This window comes from Vanessa cardui, chromosome Z (assembly GCF_905220365.1).
Source record: "Vanessa cardui chromosome Z, ilVanCard2.1, whole genome shotgun sequence".
Taxonomy (NCBI): domain Eukaryota; kingdom Metazoa; phylum Arthropoda; class Insecta; order Lepidoptera; family Nymphalidae; genus Vanessa; species Vanessa cardui.
The window spans coordinates 10,492,348-10,514,048 of NC_061154.1; the positions used below are offsets into that span (position 1 = coordinate 10,492,348).

At 29.6% G+C, this 21,701-nt stretch overlaps 1 protein-coding gene across 1 annotated transcript; it reads left to right on the forward strand.

Moving 5' to 3' along the window:
• Positions 1-1,651: 1,651 nt before the first annotated feature.
• On the forward strand, positions 1,652-20,868 carry LOC124542920 (proton-coupled amino acid transporter-like protein pathetic). The gene is made up of 9 exons (XM_047120857.1): positions 1,652-1,822; positions 13,237-13,279; positions 13,778-13,863; positions 14,656-14,736; positions 16,208-16,358; positions 16,571-16,692; positions 18,025-18,109; positions 18,436-18,923; positions 19,095-20,868. The coding sequence occupies exons 2-9, from the start codon at positions 13,271-13,273 to the stop codon at positions 19,504-19,506; spliced, it is 1,434 nt and encodes a 477-aa protein (XP_046976813.1). The 5' UTR covers positions 1,652-1,822; positions 13,237-13,270; the 3' UTR covers positions 19,507-20,868.
• The last annotated feature ends 833 nt before the right edge of the window (positions 20,869-21,701 follow it).

Here is a 21,701-nt window from a genome sequence, read left to right on the forward strand (position 1 = left end):
ATATTTTTAATTTTTACCACTTCTAAATCAATCGAAGAGTCAGTCATATAGATTTTCTGAATCACGTCGATCATTCCTTAATGAATTACGTAAGTGTAAGCGGTGTTTTATTAAAACTAATGTATTATATTAATCTTGTAAGTCTAAGATTAAGTAAAAAAAAATACAAACGAATTGATAACCTCATCCTTTTTGACGTCGCGTCGGTTGAAAAACAAGCAATGCGCCACAAATACTCACGCGTATAAGTCAAACATACATATATACACAAAACCGCTTGTATATTTATAATCCGAACGAAAATCTACCGGTTTTTATCCTACAATTTATTGTTTTACGGACACCGACATTATTCTACTCTTAGTTGCACTTGTTATGTACTAAAGTTATTATAACATGCTTATAATAATTGTATCTAAATAATGTAATATTAATATCAGCAACTAGACTAGTCAACAATACTTAACGGTCTCAAAACTCTTTTAAGTACACAATTAGTTAAGTTCATCAATTTATAATTTATTAATTACCATATTATTTATAATTATATCATTTACTCGTGTAATGGCCATTAAAAATAAAATTTGTTTACCTAACTAATTAACCAGATAGCTTCATTAATAAATCTTAACCTTATATAAAAACAAAAACAATCACAACACAGATAACGGAGACATATAATTTTTATTGAAATGTTATAAAATTAGGAGTTAGAAATGTTTAAGTCCGACTGACTTTTACACCGAGGTGACTTTGTAATTGTTAATATTACAACCCCTAAGCTTTATCCCCCACTCCTGAGTACGTACCTAACTGTTTGAACTTGCAAATGTGAATGTTATTGCATCATCGTCCATAGACTATACAATAGCGCAGAATGAACATTCCCTGACCTTCAAATAGTTACCAATTTGTAAATACTGCCCACACTTTGGCTTATCTGTAAACTTTACGCACGCAATCGTCATACATAATTGCTTTATCTGCATTTTACATAATTGTTTTTCACGCTATTAACATAAAAGTATATTTTATATATTAAATATAAACACGGAATCAAATTTATATCAGCTGTTGATTATTTATTTCGTTTCAAACCATACGTTATAATAAAGGCTACATCTTTTACCGGTTTAAAATTAAACACAATGACTAATACTAGATCTATTTTAGTGATCCTATTAAAACTGTGCCAACATGCGAGTGTAGCGTTTCTTGCAAACTGATACTTACTTCATACTTTTTTATTATTACGGCAGAGTGCACAAGGTCCATAAGGTTAAAGCTCAAATGTAATTTGTGATTAAAAAAAATTCACTTGTTATAATGAAAAGGGTAATAAATTGAAAATAACTCATATTCGACCAAGTTTCCATTAAACAAATATATTAAAAATGTTTCGCAAAAAGTATATAAAGACGTAAATGATGTATTAAATTCAATAAATTTAATAGATCATAGGTGTTACAGCTTTGGTCGTCTTACAAATTTTCGCAAGTTCAAAGCCGTGTGTATCAGATGCATGTCGACAAATCCACAATGTATGTAAAGAGTCGCGTCGCGACGCGCCGTGTGTCAGAGCCGACTCCCTACTCTTTCTTTTATGACGCAACAATCGGTCTCACTTGCTTGAGCCTTGCATGTTTCGCATCTATACTCGCTTTGGCTGGCATCGCTCATTCCGATCGTAGCCAGCGCGTTGGCTGGTCGCGTGTTTCTCTCTATTTATAAAACACGTGGCTCGTCGATTTGTTCATTTCATAACCTATAAACTCCAAAACTACACAGTTATCAGCTGCTGGGTGAGACGATAAAAAGTGAGGTAAGTGTTTCTGTCAGTAATTTTGTATTTTTAATAAAACAATTCGATCGATGCGCTCGCGTTCGGTGTTGACATATTACTTACGAGGCATGGACGTGGTGTCGAGGTGTTATATTCAATGAGCTTTTGTACTTATTGAAGAATGTTTATAAACGTCGAAACTTTTTATTAAATTTTAATTGATAGTAAATTTAAATGTACTGAAAGTTATGAGCAAATATCATTAAATATCGAGCCAGTAAAATTAAACAGCTGTCCTAAATTGAACCTTAACTCAAAATACATACGTGTACATGTCAAACAAAATATGTAATCTCTACATAATATGCCCTATTTTTTTCTTATCTATCTTCTCATTGTCTGAGATATTTATCAAAAGCTTAATATTTATTAATGTGTATCGCGAAACTCGGTATACATAATATACGAGTGCGATATAGCCTCCAATGAAATTCACTCTGTGTTCAATATTCAGCGAAAAGTTAAAGTGAAAAAATATATTTAATCTTTATAATATAATACCTCGATGTGCGAATAAATATACGATATTATAAATGCCATAACATACATAAGTGTCAATAAAACGTAATCTTGTAAATGTTAATTGAATTTGACAAGTATCGATAGTATAATGGCAATCACATAAAATTGTATATATGTAAATTTGAATAATTAATTAATTTTTGAGTTATTATAATTTTGGACAGATGTTATATTGCAACGATGTTTTATTATTATTTTAATATTTTGCTGTACTACATGAAACTGTTGTAATCGTTCCAGTGCATTTTCTATTTATTACCTATCTTTACTATTTATTTACCTATAATAGACGGAAACGAAGAAGCAAGCGTGAGTTTTCGCAAATACCCCACATCACATGCGACTTCGTTTAACCTAGTTGGACATCGTTGTATGTGTGGCGCCAAATAAGGCTAACACAAATAATTGAAGGTAGATAATTACTGAAGTTATGGAGCAACAGTAAGGAGTTTTCATGTATAATAAGTTACTATATAATTCTATTAAAGTTACAAGATATATGTTTCGTCCCACTTAAAATATCAGATAAATTAAAAAGTGTTACTATAATCTTTCGTTGTAGGTTAATAACAATAGTAGAGGTCATTGACATTCACAGCCCGTCGGCAGTCCGTCATAAATTGTAAATACACCTTATAAACTAACTAACCGACATTACACTACTTTCATTGATCCACTTAAGGCTTGGATATACATATGTATAGAGACCTTATTTAAGGTGCATTAGTATTATTTATTTTCTCGGTAATCTTTGGTAAAATAAACTTAAAAAGAAAAGAATATTTCTATCATTTTCATTAAAAAAAAGAATCATAACATTATGAAAACTGGTAGAAGAAACAGAAAAAAAGTAGCGATGCCCACTATTTACTTAATAATAAGCTATTTACAGTTTTGAAAACAATATGTTTAATGCAACTGAAATAAGGCCAATTTACGTGTATCCATGCCTTAATGCCTAGCGGACATATTAATTATTTAACGCGGCTCTTATTTGGGTCAGTCTATAAGAATATAAAACGTATACAAGATGATATTAAATGTTTTGTCTATACATTGTTATTATAAGTTAACAATAAGTGTCGCTATTCAAAATATTTTTAGTTAATAATGCTTCTGTTCCGCGATTTTTATTTCATACCTTATTGTAGATTGCATGTACCTTGAAATCGCGATTTTGACGTGTGGCAACGAAAAATTATTACTATGACTTTTATAGCAGTTATTATCGCGTTTTATTTAATCAGTTAAATAAAACGCGATAATAACTGCACACAGATTGTGTAGATATATAATTAAATATACTCATATAAATGTCAATTAACAGATTATATATTCTTGATGTATTATCATAATTCGGTTGAATGCAATCTAAATAAATTATTATGAACTTTGTTACCTTTAAAGGACAATATATGAAATAGTTTTCTATAATTAATATAATATTATTAGAATGCATAATCTACGTCAATTTAGCATAATTTCTCCGCACTTTTCGAAGGGTGTAGTTTTATTTTTTTTTTATACAAAAAATAGTCATAGTGCCTCGTGTTCTAAACCATCCAGACAAAGCTAGAAAAAAATATAGACGATCATATTGCTTGTATAATCAAACAGTTCCGACACACGTGTGCAACATACGTACCTACGCATAATGATGTATTTCTACACGTTGTAGGTTAAATGGAAATTTAATATCTTGCACAAAATCACCACGGCACCTCAACCATACGAAACTGTATCAAACTTAGTTTATTGATTTTCATGCCACAAGCCGAGATAAAAACTAGCATACCGATAACAGCGACGTAAATATTATTTTGTATTATTTAGCAATAACAAATATATGTCTTTTTTTTTAAAGTGCATAGATATTGCTTGATTGTAAAATGCGTACCTACTATATGTATTTTACCGATAATAATTTCATTGTCACAATATTATCAGCAAGTACGTTGAACTGATTTTTATATAAATATAATTAGCTTGCCGATAGTGATAACTGATAGAAAATACATTAAGAGAATATTTTCCTTTAATTTCAACGTTAACTATATAATATTAATTACTTTCAAAAAGTTAAACATAAGGCGTTTTAGGCAAGGACAACAGCCTATTTATAATAGTAAATTAAAAAAATAACAATATAACTTTACATAGAGACAGTGGACTGTTACATAAATAGTGTATTAATGTGTTCATCGTGATCAAGTAATTACGGTGTTAAAAGAATTACAACTCACTTTATTAACTTTAATTTCTAGGACACATTATGATAGAGCCGTAAACTTAAAATAACCTGTAAATATTATTATGCTATGAATACATTTCTACAAGTTATATATTTAAATAGCGAAGGATTCAAACAATTAATTGAAACAAGCCTCCAACCATTTGATTGATTATGCTACTTCGCAGAAACAAAAACGTATTAACGACAGTTATTATTTATGAAATTGTACCATCGTTATATTAGAGAGGATAGTTGCTAAAACTAATTTATGTCAAGCCAAAAATATAGTGTCGCTTCAGCAATCTCTTTTAAAAGTGACCTACATAATCGTTAACAAACGTGCATTCAAGTCACCTGATTTATTCTACACATTACATTTTAAATTATTCATTAAAATATAACTTTAAAACAAACTGACATGGCGTCAATACAGACACGTCACTTATTTATTACTTAACAATAAAACAATGAGTTGAAATTTAATTAAACAAATAATATAAGACATTGAAAAATATTAATATAAACTAAAATTATGTTTCTGGATTTATTTTTATAATTATTTACAAATATTAGCGAACTGAGTACTTGTATAGATAAGAAATATTATGAGTTTAATTTAACTATCGTAAAATTGACTAAAGTTATTGTAGCGTAAAATAATTGTACAGCAATATTGTGCTAATATGTTCTTAATACGAAACGTGCATAGTTGTACTACAAAAGGTTACGTCTAAAGCTTATTATAAGATTAGCGAGTTTATACTTAGTATATATTACAGAAAGCCTTGAACATAAAACGACCTTGACCAAACCAGTTCGTATATGTATTAAAAAAAATTAAAAATAATAAAACTGGAAAAGGAACTAAGAGTAGTGTGTTTAAATAAAGATATTTGAACTTGCGGTCGTAAGCAAATTAATACGAAAGTAGGTCAACACGCTTAAGTGACATAAAATATATATATTTAAAACATGACTGGACTCGTAGATCGATAAATACAAGTGACTGATTGAAAATGTACATTATTTTTAATAATATGTTGCCTCTACTGTGGTTATACATAAGCAAGATTACTACTGCGCTACTGAGAAGTAAGCTTAGTATATAATTATAATTTCATATTTATTTATCAACGGTGTCACAAAAACACTAGTCACTAATAAAGTAATACTTATATCATTTTTACTTAGTATATTAAAAATCAAAGAGCTACTAGTAATAAGTTAAAAGCATTGAATATGTTGTTACAGGATTAACCATGGTAACCGCTTCTAAACATATAAATTCCAATTCAATATTACAATGTGCTATCTACCTCTTATTATAAGAACATATTCAAAACTTGATAAAAAATAAGTACAAAGAAAAATCTCATAAAGAGCTTCGTTCGATTATTAAAACCCTTATTCTGAATACTAATAAGGTCTCAAATCGTCATTAGTTTAATCACCAAGGATAAAAATCGATACATGAATATGTATATCCACTACCTGAGACGCAACATTGCATTACGTAATACAAATAATGCTTGGGTTATAATTTATAATGTAAACCCTTCGACGTGATTTACAATCATAATTATAAAACGAAGCGCACATCACTGCATTTCTTGAATGTATTGAGATCTTACTTAGTTTTTACTTTATACTTTATTGTACACAAAGCTAAATTAAAATAAATAGAACAGAAATTTGATATTAATGAACAGGCGTACAATTTTGGCGTCCTTATCGTTAATCGTTTGGCGTACTTTGCGATCTCTTCCAGGCAACAAATGGTGTAGATTACGATAGCTAATAGAATATGATGTGGGTCTTATTTTTGAGCTACGTAGAAGAATCAATACAATCTCTAGTTTCCGATTTCAGACAATAACATAACAAAGTTATGCGTATATTATTACCGCTAAAAATGGGGTGTACACTGATTCCGTTGTATTTGCAAGTAGCAAGAATTTCTGATCTAGGTATATCGTATTTCATAGATTAGCAAAACATGTTATATAATCGTTTTATAATATATATAACACTAACATTTGTTTGAATTCAAATTACACGCTGTTGATTTTTATCACCTGTTGTAATATTTATGTTTATATAATTTTATAAGCAATTAATTAAAGCGTCAAATAAATATAATCAGTAAGTGATGAATATCAAATACAATTCAAACAAGTTATAGCAGTCATCCGAATTCGAGTCTTTCAAAAAATATTAATTTTTCCTCAAAAGGAACTTGAAAACGATATTCTATAATTAATACCGGCAGCACGTGCGATTACGTAAACCACATAATAATAATTATTTATTATATATACATCACTAAGTTTATGTAGATATATGTAGCTATGTACATATTAAACAAGTTAAGTATTTTCATATTATTCAGTATTTTTAATTTAGATAAATGTTATTTCAAAATCCCTGCCAGTGGCAATCTCGCAAGTCAAGGCGATTTTGTGTAAACAAAGTAAGTGCTGATAACTGTTAACAGTTAATATATTTGTATGTGTGTACTGACATATATGTTGAATATCATAATACAAGTATTTTTTATTAAACGTCAAGTCAACATTAGGTAATAAATGTGCACATTTTTCGATTACCAATGTCAATGTTTCAATCAATAAATTTTAATTGGAAACTTAATTGATTTGTGTCTGTTTGTTTCCCAAAAAAATAAATGTGTGTCTGTCGTTTTGCAATAAATAAAAATGTTATGTACAATATTTTTGTGATAATGGAAATGTAAAATAAAATGTGACTTTTATATCGTGCCGCAATAGTTATCGTTAATAAAATGTCGGTAGAACATGTTGCAGTCAGTCGCTTTCCGGTTAAGTGTACATTTGACGAAAGAAAAAAATAGCCATCTTCGTGTACCTCATGTATTTAAACCAGACAAACCGATCTTTGAATTTGTCTTCAATGAATGGACAAACCTAAAATTCGTACAAAATACATCCTCCCAAAAAATACATGTATGAAGGAGCAATATGGAGAGGGCATATATCAATCCGTCTAGAGAAGTCAAATTATGAAATGTCTTTAAAAGAAACTTTGACCGAATAAAAGTTTAGCTGTAACATGTGTACTTAACATGACTGATATTAAAAATGTATTTATTAAAAGTATCACGATCCTTACACACATACCAATACATATCATAATATTTGATTACTTATTTAATCATACATAATCATAGAATCACAGCAAATAATTATCATTTATATTACTAAACACGTATTATATTATATCTTGTAAGAGCCGCTGTGCGAGTTATATGTAAATTTTAGAAATATATGCCTCAATTTAAATAAGCTTTATTTAAATAATGCTCGGTATCAGTATTTATTTAGTTCTTCCTCTTTTATATTAATTTATGAGTTTATATTTAAAAAATATGCGAGCCTAAAAAAAATATTGTTTAGGATTTATGTCATAAGCGATTGGTCGAATCGAAATTAACAGCTGTTTTGTTTCGAGTAATTTATGAATTTGATAAAATTTATTACAATAATGAATAAGATTTTCGTCCTATTTTTTTCATCTCAATATCGGTGTTATACAAAAAAAAGGGAATATAAAAATGAATATATTTCGCTAAATGGAGAGACTCTTTCCAATCGATATGTATATTATCAGTAAGGACACAGTTTATCTATAAACAAAATTTATTAGATCGTCTCTCGATAGTCGATAATGCTATGATATGCAAGTCATGATAAAAATGTAATATTCAGGCTCAAATACATCAAGGGAACCTTGACTTTAATTAATAACTTTTCAAGTGACAAAAATACCGGTTTAAACCATATTTCACGATCTCACTCTTATCGATAGCCCTGTGGATTTATTAATGACGTCAACGAGACCTGGAGGTCTGAGGCGATTATTTAAGAACAACGTCTATGGTATACCATTCATCGGCACATTAGTCCCGCTTCATGTCTCAGAAGCTTTTTATGTAAATTGTAGGAGTAATCGGTCAAAATGAAAATTTCGTAAGGTATAAAGTGATTTAACAGAAACGTAACGGTCATTAAATCCACTTAAAAGAAGTTTTACAAATCTATTTTTTGCAGAAGAAACAAGGTACAATCAATTGATCAGTTCATATGCAATACGATATTATTGGACGCTATTTTTGTGGGCAGTTTGTATTTTAATAAGTTAATCAATTGCATCTGTTAATTATAAGCGTTCTATATAATTAAACATTATTTAACTATTTTTGTGTTTGTTGTAACGTATTTTGCAATGTCCTTACAGTATGAAAAACGATGATTAGATTTTAAGATAAAAACGAATATTTGTTTTTCTTAAATAGCATGTGTAAATTCAACTATTATTTACAAAATGATAACGAATTAGTTTAAAGTGTGTTCTATTATGGACTTAAGAATTTGCTATGATTTACATTTACTGTGTATAATTTCCATATTTAATTTTATTAGTTACACTAACTTCTCTTAAAAACGATCAATCATGAGGTTTGTCAATTGTATTCAAAACTCAAATGAATACTAAACAAAAATATATTTATGTATTACGATAGAACACTTTTAATCCGCATGATATCGATGCAAAGTTCAATACTTTAAGACCAAGTTATCCGGTGATTATAACTGTGAGAATTGTAATCTTTTTGATATCAATGTTCCATGCACATTGGCGGAACTCTTATTTCCTCTGTATACTGTGTGTAGTATACTCATAATGAGTCGGGCGGTTATTCTAAAGCGTTGTCACAATGACTACCGCCATCCAGTCTTATCACCGTGAACAGCATGATGACACTAGATAAAACTGATAAAAACAAACGTTATTATAAACACTCATTAATATATTTAGTTTATAACGGGTTATTGTTTAACCGTAATTAGCAAAACAAAGACGGAGTACATATTAAATTTTATCATCGTTGACCTCATATAAAACCTTTTTTACAACATAAATATATATTACAAATTTAAAAAAAAAATAAGATTATAAATTGTATTACACTGAATGGGCAAAATTGAATTTGTCACATAGCTTGACAGCTATGAACGCAATTTAGTTTTTTTTTTAATCGCGGTTGAATAAGAAATCAATGAAATATTTTTACAACACAATAGAAATTTAAAAAAAAAAATGAATTAGTTTGTCGAAGCGTAACATCTATTATAGCTATATAGGTGAAACTATATAGTTTACTTCAACCAGTAATAAAAAGTGGTCACTTATAAATGACAGCTTTTGTAGGTATTATTCACTTGTACTATGACGAATTCGCAGAAAAACGTATCTAGGTTAAATGTGAAATGCGAAGTAATAAATGGACGATGCTTTCATGCATTCTGCATTGGAAACAGGCGTTCATATGATAATTACTGAAATAGATACTTAGATATACACCTACATTTGTGTGGTTATATAAATATAAGCACGATAATCGACGTACTATCTGTGCAGATATTTTTTATCAAACGTCCATTTAAGTTACATTCGTTATCATTTCATTTATTCGTGTATATTTAACATTTTAAAAAGCATATTCTTATTTGATACTGATGTATCATTTTTACTGTACGAGTCTTTGATTCAAGTAAAACTAATTTATAGAACAACTTGTGTTAACGGTTCGATACGTTTTATAAAATTTTATACGCCCTTACTGCAAGAAAGTAAATACAGTCACACTTTGAAAGCAAATTATATTACAATATAAAATAAATTTAGTTCTTTAAGCCTTTTCGTTGATATTCACGTTATAAAAAGTGAAATAAAGTTTATCACCTACATTTTATAAATCGGAACGAATCCTAGAGCCGCTTTGAAGAGATACTTATTTTACTTTCAATATTATTTATTGTATTTTATTGAATTTACACTAAAAGTAGTTCTTATAATAGTTATAAGCTGACATTTACTCCGTGAATGTAGACGATACAACTATAGGAATGAATAATAACGCTGTATCCCCATACAGAAAGATATCGGAAATCATCGGAAATCCTATAAAGTGCAAGAAGATATGCAATGTAATGTAATGTAAGTGTGTTGAATTACAAAACATTACGGTCAGCAGAGGTTAACATTACCACGTGTTAGTTATTATCAGAACAGCCGTCTTTGAAGACGCATACATTGCAGATTATGCGTATTTATATACCTACTGCAAATGTTATTTACACATGTTATATAGTTATCTCTTAAGCGGCAATTCTTTTTTAAAAAAAACATGTACTGAGGTAATTATTTTACGAAATTTATTTATTTTTATACAGCGGATATGTAAATTTTCGCTTCGATAATAATTTATCGAAGTAACACGATCATTAGCATTAAATATAAATATTTTATGGCGAGTGATTACTTAAATAAATGATGACGTAAATATATATATCACGGATACAAATCTATTCAAAGAAGGAGGCGCATTTATGAGAAATCGATGTTTTTTTTAATCTTTTTTCCTGTTTTTACTCTTATACGTCTCACGCGAATTAAAACGTCTTGTAAGCATGATTGTCACTTAATACTAATGTATGTCGATAAAAATATTGAGGTGGAGGGGCGCATCTTCATGACTGAATAGTTCTATTATACGTTTGTAAGCAAGGTCGTTATTTTCAACGCAAGTAGTAATCAACTTAAACTTTGTACTTAACAAATAACAGGTTAAATAGCCATAGATATTTGCGAATTTAGATTATTATCCCAATATTACCTATATTCCGAGAGAGCCTATAGACGAGTTGGTAACATAGGATTGTACGTTGTTATTTTCAACAAACACGTATTATAAATCGATTATCATTTTAATCCTCACTATCTTGTCAATCCATCAATCATATGTCAATATGTCGTATGTCGTGCTATGTATGTGTAAATCTGTGCCAATCAATTATTAAACTGATATACAAAGGTCATTATAATTTAATTAATAGATAACATTATACAATTACTAATTCCAAGAAGACTGAATGAAACGATCGCCTTATTAATATATCTTTCTTTTATTAAAAATATTGAACAGTTACTGATTTATAAAAACAGGTGATTTTTTGATTAACGCCATTATTGGCGGTCAATATTCCAGATCTTTAATAACTGGACCACTGCCTCTAATGTAAATATAATATTAAGAGTAGTTCCATTCCGAAAACAAATGAACATATATGTTGAAAGATAATAAAAGAATCAACTTCTGAGATTAAATTGTACTCGACTCATCTACCAGGAATTTATAATGTCATGAATATTATCAACGAACGAACTCTCCACTTTTATTGTTTTAGTATAGATTAAAAAATATGGTAACTGTTTATGAACAAATAACCTACCTTATTTTTAACTCTGGAAACAAAATAAATATAGATTGATATGTATAAAAGGAATAAATTCGTAAATTTTATTAATATGAGATAACTTACTTACACACCTGTATAATAATAATAATCTTTAAATGTTTAAGTTTATTTAAACAGCTTCTGGGAACATAGATTTCGTTATATTTTACATATTTAATATACCAGTAGGTTTCGGAAATAAACTTGCTCAAGCTTAACAACTTAAATAATAGAATCCTTTCTTTGTTTTATAAATAGTCTTTTAATTCCAAATAAAAGAATATTTATAAAACAAAGCAAAAGTATCTTTGTTAGGGCTATAATTACTTTTGCTCTTTTATCAATTTCCACGAAAGGACTGACTTGAAACAATACAATTGAAATTTTGAGAATTAACTCCGTTAAAAGTTTATTTTGTTTTGTATATAAGTATTAGCATTTATTTTTTTCTCAGAACAGGACAATGAACAGTATTCCCAAAAAAAAAACTCGGATTATTTTGAATATGCTTATCAACGTTAAATTTAAGTATTTGGCGGTAATCCGTTGTATGAATTTCTTTTATTTTGTTTTATTATTAGTCTTTACAAAATAGCCTGAAAAATAATTATACCCAAACAACATGCAATTTCCAAATTAAAAACTAAGTAAGTAAATGGGACATCTAGAAAATAAAAACTATTCATTTATAACTATACATTCTAGTTTTTAGTATATATTTTAGATAGAGTAAGTATGTCTTTTTCTTTTTTCCTCGAAATAGTTCCTTTCTTTTTATCCTCTCATTACTTCTTTAACTTCCTGTTCTTTGATTTTCTCAAGGTTCGAGACATTTAGTTATATAAGTATGTATCGAACGAAACCGGTATCTCAATGTCATTATGTTATATCATTGATATGTATATGAGGCGAAAATTAGCAGCGACTGTCTATGTGTATACTCATATACACATACATAGATATGTACAAAATAAACATTTAAACAGTACGGACATCTACCTATCTGTCTACAGTTGAGCAATATTTGTGTTTATGTACGATTAGTCTTAACTGTAAGCTATATCAATGACTTGCAATAAGTCGCTAAACGATACACAAAAACCAATATTCACGCAATAGTAAACACAATATGGCAAGACTTTAAATCATGACAGTTTGGATAGGTGACAATATAACCGCATAAAAAATCCTAATTAAACGTATATTTTTCAATGTTCTATCTGTAACTAATAATAATAATGGCATTGATTATAAATATAAAATATATACTGTCATATTTAACATATTTTAACTTGTTTCAGATCTTCTCTTACGTCTTGACGCAAAAGCAGCAAAATGGTTAATGTAAGTCGTAACTTTAATTACTATACTTATTAAAATTTAATATATCAATTTCATATCTCTGATTGACTCTCCGTTGACAACACTTCAAGAGTCTTAAGTTACCGTATTAACTATCTATCTTCAATAATTTACAAACACTTGTATACACTTGTTTGAATAGATTGATATGCATAAATCAACATTATAAGAAAATTATAAATTGCTTTTTTTGACACCTATTCATAATTCGAAACTTTGACGAGAGTTATTTAAATCGATTTTTTACCAGAATAGTATTCTCAGTGAATAGAACAAACAATCATTCGAATATAGTTCCTAAAAAAAAAAACGAAAGTTTCGAGATCGACCTTAATTTAGTGAATTTATTTCTATTATATGTACAGTAGTTAGGTCAATAGATACTTACGAGTTAACTCATCATTAAGATAATTCAAATGGTATCACATATTTTAAAAATGTATTCGATTGTATTCATATCCCAATATTATATTTTTCTAGGAAGCAAATGGGAGTTTGCCTCCGCCACAGGAGATGGAATCTTTTCTACCTCAAGATGAAAAAAAGGAACAGATAGTCACCAAGACGTAAGTGTTCCATTTGTTTCCAATTACAATTTTTTATGTTTTAGAATTTTGTTTTTGTTTACGGTAAACTGTTTAAGTAGTTATGTATAATTGTTGCTGAGACAGCTACCACAGTTTTATTGGCTTCTCGATAATGTATGGCCTCATTCCTATTATGTGTTAAGTATCTACAAACGTGCCAACGTAGTAAAATATTTGAATATCGTAGTTTTAAATTAAAACAGAATTATTAATTTATTTACTATCGACACGAAAATAGGTATGACTTATTAACGATGTGAGATGGTATGATAATAAATAATATAAGAATAAGAAGATCTATGTAAGTATGTATATTAAATAACACTTAAACAAATAATTATTTAATTTTGAGAGTAATGATAGTGGTTTGTTCTTATCGATATTTTTATGATTTGCTTTTTTTAACAATTTGAGTTCGATATGAAATTTAGTATTTAAGTTTAAATTTTTTGTACCTTGTAAAGGCTCTAACTGAAGTTCTTAATTTATACAAAGACACGTGATTTGTATACCGAAGCCCTTCGAATTCTAAAAATTTTCATAACCATTGTTGATTGTATTTTACAGTTGTTAACTTAAATTTGTTAAAAATAAATTAAGCAATTAGAACTTGTTTTGTTTTTAAAACTCAAATTTATTTTATTTTTGATCGATTTCTCTCTCAATTTTTGTTTTGAAAGTCTTTTTTTTTAATATTATAATGTGTGTATTATTGTTGTAAGTTAAATATAGGCCCAAAATATTAATATATTTTTTATACTTTATTTTCAGATACAATTTAACCAAAGAAAAAGATGCGGAATCCGGAGATTTTGATCCTTTCGCAGAAAGAAATTTGGAAAATCCAACTTCGTAAGTATACATATTTATTATCATATTGTTTTTTTCTTAATTAAAATTTGTGATTAGTGGAGGACAATCTTTTTGTTAAACAAAAGGCGAAGCGATGCAAAGCGAACTTTAATAATTACCTCTTTCTGCCTGGTTATTGCAAAGTTATTGGAAATTTAAATATTTATTAATTAATGTAACAACAATATTATAGTTAGCGTAAATCAATTTATAAATAATATAATGACGTCTCATAAAATCCAGTACTGATAAGGAGTAATACAAGTAAATCCTCTTAATTGGGTGTACGAAGAGTAAATGTTATTTAATCCCGGCCCAGTACGCTGCATTAAACGTAAATACATGGTAAAAAGGCTTACAATGTGTTTAAGTATCTATTTAATTTTGTAAACATTTGAGAATCAATTTATGTTTGTCGCTCTTTCACGACCAAACCAATGAACCAAATTCAAGAAAGGACATAGGGCACGTTTTTTTGCCTAACACGTGACAACCAACCCCTGTCAACGCTAGCGAAGCCACGGGCGACAATTAGAAGACCATAAAATCATTTATTATTAACTGATTTAAAAAAAAGAGTCGAGATGGCCCAGTGGTTAGAACGTGTGCATCTTAACCGACGATTGCGGGTTCAAATCCAGGCAAGCACCGCTGTTTCATGTGCTTCATTTGTCTTTATAATTCATCCGTACTCAGCGGTGAAGGAAAACATCGCGAGGAAACCTGCATGTGACAAATTTCATAGAAATTCTGCCACATGTGTATTCCACCAACCCGCATTGGAACAGCCTGGTGGAATATGTTCCAAACCTTCTCCTCAAAGGGAGAGGAGGCCTTTAGCCCAGCAGTGGGAATTTACAGGCTGTCGGTGTTGTTGTTGTTGATTAAAAAACAAACATACATTTCATTAAAGCAAATTACATACGTTTCTTTGGCTTATCTTATGTCGTGTATATGTACTAGACAGCTCATTGCGATTTTGTATGGCTACCGAACCTTAATTGTTCACTTCTTATTTGAATTGCAAAATAAATTACGCGTCTTTAGTAATTGTTACATTTATGTATCTAATATGAATATATTAATAACAGATGAAAATATAACAGCTAGCGATCGTAAGTCGTCTGAGAAAAATAATAACATTAAGATTCAAATATTTTTGGCAACACCATTCTAACTGCTCCCAGTAGCCGTGCATATTGATATATCTTGCGTCATAGTTCATACAACATACGTGCTAAGGATGTGTGTAAATATATAAAGCAACAATTATTATTATATATTCAATTGTTGATTACGTACACGTTTATATAAACAAGATATATTTACGTAGAATAATGTACATGCAACATATTTACATACATCTTGATATATTGAAATACAAATGATGCGAATGAAATAATGATGGAAATGATTTTGTATATAAACATCGTGAATAGGGACTCACTTTATATTTGTTTTTATTTTTCAGAAACATGGACACCCTGACACATTTGCTGAAGGCTTCTCTGGGCACGGGAATTCTCGCCATGCCCAAAGCTTTCAAATGCGCGGGCTTAATATCCGGAATATTCTTTACGATCTTGGTCGCGGTTGTTTGCACGCATTGTTCATATGTCCTCGTAAGTAAAACATTTGCTTAGCGATTAATTTAATATGCATGCCTAATATTAATATTTATTTCAATTAATCACTTGATGAAATTTATTTATTTTTTATTTGCACTGCGAATAAGCGAGCCTATGCGATTTTGATTATTTACAATAATAAATTAAATAATATAATTTCGAGCTTAATTAAATGTCACTTATGAATGTAATTTGTACCTCCTCAGATAAAATGCGCTCACGTTCTTTACAAGAAGACGCGAAAATCAACTATGAGCTTCCCAGAAGTCGCAGAAGCAGCCCTCGATAACGGGCCTGTAGGACTCAGAAAATTTGCAAATGCATTCAGGTAGTACATCTTTTATTGCTCTATACATATAGATATGTTTTATACATGTCTTTATACAAAAACATAAATAGGTAATTTGAAAACAACCAGAGATTAATATGTTTATACCACCTTGCTACTGTTTCGTTGTACTCGGTATATTGTTGACTCTTAGGGACTTTATCTTATTTACTCGATATAATGTGTTTAATTTGTGTTTATAATCTCGTGCTCGGCGGTGATGGAAAACTTCGTGATGAAACTTGCATGTGTCTAATTTCATAGAAATTCTGCCACATCTGTATTTCACCAACCCGCATTGGAACAGCGTGGTGGAATATGTTCCAAAGCTTCTCCTTAAAGGGAGAGGAGGCCTTAGCCCAGCAGTGGGAAGTTTACAGACTGTTGTTGCCATATAAATAATAAGTTTAAATCATCTACCGTCACGTAAATTATTAATATTATTAAAGTTAAAATAATAAAAAAAAACAATTAATGTTTATTAACATAGTTACATAGTAATAATTTAGCCATCAAAATGATTTATTATTAAAATACAAGATGAAATTGATTCTTAAGAATCAAAATATAAAATTTCATCGTAGTTGAAGAGTTGATTTCATTGTAGTTGTAGATAACATCTGTTGGAACATGTGTTAAGTGACCTAAACTATAATAACAAATGACAATAAATGGTGTAAAGAGGAATTACCGGCCAGTAGATTGTTTATAAAAAGTATTATATGACGTATAATTAATTGTGAATTGTCGTCGGTTACATAACGTTACACTATAATTATTGACAGTGCAGTTCCTCTCTCTATAATACTCTAGTCCGTTAATACCCGGCCTCTGAAAACTTACTCCAAAAAATTATATCATAAGAGAGGAATTTCAAAAAATGGTAAATATGTCTTACTGTCTTCCAACCTTACGGAATTCCTCATTCGGAATAATATTATTAATTGGTTGGATCTAGCCATCATAAAGATCAAAAAAATTACGTGATCAGTTAAGTTCACTCCACTCTATTTATATTTTAATCAAATATTATTTTTTATATCAACGTTATATAGTTAAATAGTATAAAACAAAGTCCCTTACCGTAGCCTGTCCCTATGTATGCTTAGATCTTAAAATTACGCAATGGTTTACCATCCAGTTTTTTTTAATAGACAGAGAGGTTTTTGTATATAATATCACAACATAGGAAATAAACACTGATCATTTAAGATGTTTCTAATGTCATGTCGTCAAAGTTGCACTGTGCGAAGCCGGGGCGAATCACTAGTATTAATATTATCTAGTAAATTCTATCAAAATGAATCAAACATCGTTTATAATTGTTTACAGAATCTTCATCCTCGTAAGCCTGTTCTTGACGTACTTCGGAACTTGCTCAGTATATACGGTCATCATTGCTAAAAATATCATGCAGGTAAGCAATAAACATTTGATATAATTAAATATACCATATAGAGAACCGTTATCGCTATAAAGGACATTGAGTTTAACAATAGATTATTCATACAAGTTCACCTAAGAGATATCCATTTATTTTCAATTACCCTCAGAATTCGGTTTCTCAGGCAAAAAACAAGGATATAACGCGGAAAACTGTTGACTCAATTACGTATCCTCCAGCTTAATGTCTGATTTTGCTTGCGATAAAACGTCTTCGATTACTCACAATCAATACTTTCAAGCTAAGAAAAATATCAACTTTAATCTATTATTAACAACATCAATTTCTTGTTACAACAGGTCGTACTGCACTACATGGAAGACCAAAAAGAAGTCCTTGGAATACGAATATTTATAGTTATACTACTTGTGCCTCTCATTTTCATGGTTTGGATCAAAAATCTGAAGTACTTGGCACCTGTTTCGATGGTAGCAAATCTGTTCATGGGTCTAGGACTCGGAATAACATTCTACTTCCTCGTTGGAACCGGTGGACTCGATTTTAATAAAGTTGTTTCTGTAAAACCACCAAGTGAATGGCCGGAATTCTTCTCACTGACGATATTTGCTATGGAAGCCATCGGTGTGGTCATGCCTTTGGAAAACTCAATGAAAACACCACGTTCAATGCTTGGCTTTTGTGGAGTACTTAACAAGGGCATGTCCGGAGTAACTCTTGTCTATATTCTCCTCGGATTCCTTGGATATCTGCGCTACGGAGATGCCGTTGAGGATTCCATTACTCTCAACTTAGAACCTCAACCAGGAGACCCACAAGTTTATGAAGTGTACGTATATATATTTTTTATTTTTTTACCGATCTTTTATAAATGAGTCACATTTAACATATAAGTGGTTTTTAAAATTAAAGCAATCATAGCATAAACAAAGTTTAAAATATCTTTAATTCTTTTACATAGTAAGCAATTAACTACAACACATTATTTTTTTCTTTGCAGGCTGGCTCAAATCGTTAAAATAGCCATTGCGATTGCAGTGTACTGCACATTTGGTCTTCAATTCTTCGTCTGCATTGAAATCATGTGGAACAGCATCAAGGACAAGTTCACGAAAAGACCTGAACTCGCCGATTACATCACCCGTACTATAATGGTTACCGTTTGTGTATTGCTCGCCGTGGCGGTACCAACGATTGGACCTTTCATGGGTGTCATAGGCGCGTTCTGCTTCTCCATTTTAGGGCTAATTGCTCCGGCATTCATCGAAGTCATTACATATTGGGATATCGGTTTCGGACCTTACAAGTTTCTTATTTGGAAAAATATTGTTGTTCTGATTTTTGGTCTATTTGCACTTATTTTCGGTACCAAAGACGCCATAATAAGTATAATAAATGTTTATAGCGCGTAGGGACTAGGGAAGGAGACTGGAAGTCTTATGTTATACTAACGTGTGATAGTTAGTTGTCAAGCTTAGCAAATCATTAAGTTAATTTTAAGTGTTTTAGACCAATTTTGCGATGACACGCTTTCTTAATGACAGTGTATCAGCGCTGTTTCGAAGTGGTGCTATTATATTTTTTACTCATAATAGAGCATTCTCCAGCGTTGAAACATGTCTTTTAATAAGAGTATTAAAGCTTTCTCGCGCGTGACAGTCTAAATAAGTGTGTATTGAAAGTATTTAAAAAAATCTATTGCATTCCCAAGTGGCCGTATGAGGTGCGAACGATTGTAAAAATAGGCTTTGGACGCTATGTGTATTTTGGTTTGCCTTTGTGTATGCAAATTAGATCAAAATGTAATTTATATTATACGAATGAGTATAAGTATAATCAATGGTCGGATATAAAAAGAAGAGAAAAGGAATGTGTTTAAACATAATTTGCACATAATCAATTTGTCAATAAAATCGAAATTGAAAGAAAAAGGATTAGTACAAAAGATGATAAAGCAAAATTAAATTAATTTAATGATCACTTCCTAAAATGGGTATTTTGGTATAGTTGGTAGTTTTATTGAACAAATCAACTCATTATATTTAAAATAACAAGATTTTAAAAATATGTTTACATTGCATTTAATTTTTAACATAATCTATTAAGAGGGTTTTATCTTAAAATTAAAGCGAACTCGGCTAGTGGTATAGTAACGTTTAATATATCAAGTGAGGCCTTGTATTTTACTCAACTCATTGAATTACTATTTGAATATTTAACTATCTATAATTGCATAATACTAAAGAATGATACATGTTATAAACACGTCTATGTATTGTTTATATAAGTTTTAATTTTTACACTTAGTTTAAAAAAATATATTAGTCAATTCTATGTAATTCTATTTGTATGAATGATGCGGGTCTGGGCCCACAGTGAAACTACGTTATTATTATAACAATGTTCATAAATTTTATATGCCTTTAAATGATTAATATATTTTAACTAATAAAGTAATTATTAAATTTTAATCAAATACTTCATGACAATCTGAAAGTTTACGAACGGGGTCCAAGTATTGGGTGCCTTATTACAGAGGTATTTTATTTAGTTTTTATCGTATACACATAAACTGTATACAAGATTTTTTAAGCATGTATTTGTATTAGTTATTTATATTATATCCATTAAAGTTCCTATATATATGATAATCTGTATCATTAAATATTGTAATGATATTTTATATATTGAATTTTACCATATACATTTTGTTTCTTTCATTTTAATGTAGCTCTTATAATTTGTTTTACAATTACAGAACAGTTCCACTTGAATGCGTGTTTATTTTCTAGGATTTTCTAATACCCCTTATCTTTTAACAAGCAAAACTCTGTAATTTTATGATCAATTTGGTGGAAAAATGGTACTATTATATTATCAAAAATCCATTTTTATCACAATTCTTTTTTGTTATTTTATGTTTAGCAACTATGAGGTGTTTTATATTTGCATTATAAATAACTTAAATGAGTTATAGTAAAAGCACATTAGATTATTGCTATGAAAATATTTAGTTAAAATTAGATTATTTACCGATGTCGATACGGCTGGCTTAGTATATTTCAGTTACTTTCACAGTATAATGTCATACGGTATTATGCTGTAGGGCAAAGCAGCCGCTATCCATATTAATTTGTGCTGCAGAAGAGGGCTTTTTGCGCAATTTATAACCCAGGAGCTAAAGAATCGTTAAGGAATAAATTTAAAGAAATCAAGATATTAAGGGTTGTTTCTCAATGTACATTCTGTAATGTTATGTATGTACGAAAACATATTAATGATTTTATGAGAAAATGTGATACTCATAGCAATAAGGAACAAACACAAACTTGTTACTCCTGTTACTCGACGGCATAGCGTCAGTAACTCCTTTATGGGGCAATGTATACGGTTTTACAACAGGATTCCAGAAAGCGTTCAAAATGCCCCTGTTGCCAAATTTAAAAAAATATTAAGGAACACTTGTGTGCAAAAGGTTCTTATACAATTAATGAGTTTATGATTGATAGCGCACCTTGGGAATGAAACGACCGCCTCCTGGCTATTTCATTTCATTTAAATTTTTTATATTTTATTTGTCTCAATATTATGAGACAAAAAAAACCGT

What these genes read in the sequence shown, in the direction of transcription:
- LOC124542920 (XM_047120857.1), top strand. An exon ending in AATTTGGAAAATCCAACTTC is followed by an intron (nt 14,737 to 16,207) that starts GTAAGTATACAT and finishes TTTATTTTTCAG; the next exon opens with AAACATGGACACCCTGACAC. An exon ending in CGCATTGTTCATATGTCCTC is followed by an intron (nt 16,359 to 16,570) that starts GTAAGTAAAACA and finishes GTACCTCCTCAG; the next exon opens with ATAAAATGCGCTCACGTTCT.